General features: G+C 33.6%; 1 protein-coding gene across 4 annotated transcripts; it reads left to right on the top strand.

Annotated features, from left to right (window-relative positions):
- The first annotated feature begins 443 nt into the window (after positions 1-443).
- Positions 444-3696, top strand: LOC124934027 (two-component response regulator ORR21-like). Of its 4 annotated transcripts, none has more exons than XM_047474487.1 (7): positions 444-677; positions 758-1018; positions 1470-1622; positions 1710-2147; positions 2239-2312; positions 2673-3252; positions 3337-3696. In XM_047474487.1, exons 2-6 carry the CDS (start codon positions 820-822, stop codon positions 3249-3251), a joined length of 1443 nt encoding a protein of 480 aa, XP_047330443.1. In that variant the 5' UTR covers positions 444-677; positions 758-819; the 3' UTR covers position 3252; positions 3337-3696. The 4 variants fall into 4 exon arrangements, with proteins under 4 accessions (XP_047330443.1, XP_047330442.1, XP_047330441.1 ...); XM_047474486.1 differs by having other exon boundaries at positions 445-677; positions 2236-2312; positions 3346-3696; XM_047474485.1 differs by having other exon boundaries at positions 446-677; positions 762-1018; positions 2236-2312.
- The last annotated feature ends 530 nt before the right edge of the window (positions 3697-4226 follow it).

The raw sequence follows: 4226 nt of genomic DNA, 5'->3' as shown, positions 1-4226 counted from the left end.
TTTCAAATATTTGTGAAGAAAAATATTTATTTTAAATTTTAAATTTTAATATTAAAAAAATTATTATCATGCTCGAAAAAGCTTTACAAATCATCGAACAAATACTATATTAGCTCAAGCTCGACTCGAATATTAAACAAGTCGGTTCGAGCTCGACTTGAATTTGGTCAAAGTCAAACTTAAGTTGAGCTTTGACCGATCGGCTCACTAGCAGCCCTACATGAAAACAAGAAAAGAATACAAACACTTTACTCAACTGATTATCGAGATAGATCTAAAAAATAATGAATAACTCTATGACCAACTTTTCGACTTTTCAAAATGAATATTATCATTTATTGGTAACTATTTAGATTTACATGTTTGATAAAGGTTTAGGGTTTCTTGTAAGTTTTCTTTACTTGTAAATTATAAAATGAGAAAAGAAAAATGGAGGATTTTGACTATATCAAGTCACTCCAAGAAGCCATGGGAGTTGTCTTTGGGGGTCGCGTTATCCTTTCCATTTTAAATTCCTTTGTCGCTTGTCTCAATCATCTTCACTTCTCTCTCTCTCTCTCTACTCCACTGTACTCGCTTACCATTCTTTCTTCCATTTTGATCGCTTATCTCCTCTGATTCTCGTACAGATCGCGTTCCAAATGATGCTCTAACCGATCTTTTCTAGCTAAGAATTGGTAAGTTTCGTATTCGATGATGTTTGATATATTAATTCTGTGCTATGAAGGCGGATTTCTGAATGTTTGATTACTATTAGTTAGGGATCCAACTGGAACTGGACTTTCGTGTAGAGAAAATAGGGCGAGAAACCGTTTACTTATGGCTGCCCTGCATAATAGAATGTCGCCGACGAACATGAACACTAGCACGGATTCAAACAGTTACGTCCAGTCGAATTCAAGAGTTGATGCGACAGTTACCGATCAGTTTCCGGCTGGTTTAAAGGTCCTTGTGGTTGATGATGACATTACTTGCCTCAGAATTTTGGAGCAAAAGCTTCGAAGATGCAAATATCAAGGTAATTTCTTGGTCTATGTCAGTCAAGTTAAATGATCCATTCGATCTGAGTTTAGAATGGTAAAAGCTGTAGCATTATGCTCTTATGTTTGAGATGGATTGCAGATATTGATGTTATTTCAATTATAAATTTGATTTAGTATGAAGGCCTCAAACACAATTGCCATAAGGCAGACTTTGTCTTCATCGAATTATAGTTTTAACTGTATAAGAATCGACATTGAATTACAATTCAATTATTGTGTTTCGAAGAATCATAAGATTGTATGAAGGAAGACTCGTTAGTTAAGCTAATGTATATGGGTTTATGATGGAGTTATATGTTTCCAACTCTTTGTTAATTCAGACCATTAGAATTCCAATGTCAATTCCTCTCTAACTCAACACACCCTTATGGACATTTTTGTTAATGCAGGATTGAAACTAAGCCTGATGTTTTGTTCATATTGCAGCTTTTACCTGCTCGAAGGCTACTGAAGCATTAGATCTTTTACGGGAAAGGAAAGGCTTTTTCGATATGGTATTAAGTGACGTCCATATGCCTGACATGGATGGGTTTAAACTTCTAGAACTTGTTGGATTGGAAATGGATCTTCCAGTAATTAGTAAGAAGAAGAATCTCACTATTGGTTAGATTATGTATACTCTGTTTTGTACAATACTATATATAATAAACCTATATGAATTTGCAGTGATGTCAGCTGATGGAAGAACAAATACAGTAATGAGGGGAGTAAGACATGGTGCTTGTGATTATTTAATTAAGCCAATACGAGAAGAAGAGTTGATGAATCTATGGCAGCATGTTGTGAGGAAAAAGTGGAATGGAAATAATAAAGAACATGATAACTCTTGTAGCTTGGACGAAAATGACAAGCATAAACGAGGAGGAAGCGATGGCGATTCGTCTAATAATGAAGTTGTGGAAGGGTGGGTTGAAAAGACACAAAAGAAGAAGAGGAGAGATCGAGGAGAAGAAGAAGATGATGATGATAATAATAATAATAATAATGGTGATGAAGGTGAAATGGACAATGACGATCCATCTATGTCAAAGAAGCCGCGTGTTGTGTGGTCAGTGGAGCTTCATCAACAATTTGTCAGCGCAGTAAATCAACTTGGCATTGATAGTATGTGCTTTTCTCCTATTTTTTTTCTTTCTATTATTGTTTCAGTTAGTTTAATTCAGATTCTTCTATTTATTCTCTTTCGCTTCAGAAGCTGTCCCGAAAAGAATACTTGAATTGATGAATGTTCCTGGTTTAACTAGAGAGAATGTTGCGAGTCATTTGCAGGTATAGCTCTTTCCTGCCCATTATTATTATCGGTTTCTCTTGGGCTTGTTTGCTATTGGGTTATTTGAAAATGATTTTGTTGAATGAAAAAATGAATTATTTGGGTGGGTGGATAGAAATTGACATTAAACAAGCCCTTATTATTTGTAAGAACTTATTTGAAGTTGTTATTTGGCTGTCTTACTTGATTTCGTTTACTTAATTGCTTTGAAATGACTTGAATTTGTGTATGTATTGGGTTATATCCAAAAGAATTGACAAATGGACCTTATATCTGATACATATGGTCTTGATTTGATAGAGTTTAAACCCACGAATAACGAATTCATTCTTAGTCATATCTTCAATGTTATTTGACAGAAATTCAGATTATATTTGAAGCGGTTAAGTGGAGTAACTCAACAAGGTGTTATTCCTAATAGTCTACCATACTGCGGGGCTCTAGAACAACAACAACGGAATACAAGAAGAATAGGGTTTGATATTCCTCCTCAAACACTGGCGGCTCTCCAATCCGAGCTCTTAGGTCATCATTCATCTGGGGGAATACTCTTTAATGATTATCATCATCATCATCGCCAAGTTGCATATGGTCAGCCGTTGATTCAAACAGGATACGGATATTACGAGCAACAACAGAAACCACCACCACAACCACCAATGATAATGAATGTGCCGCCTTCTTGCTTGGTTATACCCCCTCAATCAAAATCAAATTCATTAATCGATATGGATATTAAACCTGCCACTGCTATAAATATTGGTTTTGTCGGTAAAGGGACCTGTTCTATTCCAAAAAGATTTGCAATAGATGAACTCGACTCACCACCCAACAACAACAACAACAACAAAGTAAAGGAAGAGCCAAACGCGGGTATTCCAATTTCTCAACATTATCTCTCGCCCTCGAATGATCTCATGGGCGTGTTCTCCAAATAAGGTAACTCATTCCCATTTTTATTGCTAATGTTTTTCCATTATATATTAGTTTTGAGCCAAACAATTGACATCGAGTATCTTAAAGATGAATCAGAAGAACTTTCGCGGTTTGCTGCTAATGGCGGAAGGACAAAATTGAGGTAAAAAAACTGGCCAATTATTACCTCTTAGTTACTTCTTAGATAGTCTTTGGTTAAAAATAAATGAATTGGTTCTTCTAGAATTAGGATATAGCCCATAAATCATAATATTGTGTAGCTATGATATGTTAAAAATGATCATTTATTCAAAAATATACCCAGTTTGGGGGAAATTATTGAATAATAATTAGAATTTTAAGAATGTAATTAATTATGATGTCTTACTCATGTATATATGGATGACTATGAATCATGTTTGGAAATGAAACTTAGGTATAATGTTTATTGTTTTTGAATGTGACCAACTCTGTATTTCCGAAACTATTATTTGTTTTTTTTAAAGGTAAAACATTTGATTAATAACAAACCAAGTTATGATGTCGATTTATACAAGTTAATCCGAAAAACCAAGGAAAAACAAACTGTTCTTTGTTCAAATTATCGTATTAGAAATGTCAATTAGACCCTAAGAAAATGCTTCCACATGCAATTTTTTTCTTTTAACATAATTAATTGTTTTGACTAAAGATTATATTTGTGAGGAAAGCATAGTTTTTGAAACATAGTCAAAGTAAATTGAATATCTAACTATGAACAAACCTTACAAAGTATCTTGAGTATGTCACACTTTTCCAACATTTTTTTAAATATTCAAACACATTAAAATTAATATGAGTTTAAACCCCAAATACAATATGTTTAATGTGTTCAAATTAACTGAGTTCTATGCTTAAATAGCATAATAACCTTGAATCTTCTTCTTATTTTTCAAGGGTAAATAGAAAAAAACATTCAGTTTGATTTTTTTTTTATTAAGAGTTAATTCTCGTTAATT

This window comes from Impatiens glandulifera, chromosome 4, assembly GCF_907164915.1.
Source record: "Impatiens glandulifera chromosome 4, dImpGla2.1, whole genome shotgun sequence".
Taxonomy (NCBI): domain Eukaryota; kingdom Viridiplantae; phylum Streptophyta; class Magnoliopsida; order Ericales; family Balsaminaceae; genus Impatiens; species Impatiens glandulifera.
Note: the sequence above shows the minus strand (reverse complement) of the source record. Positions and strands in the feature narration are given on the sequence as shown.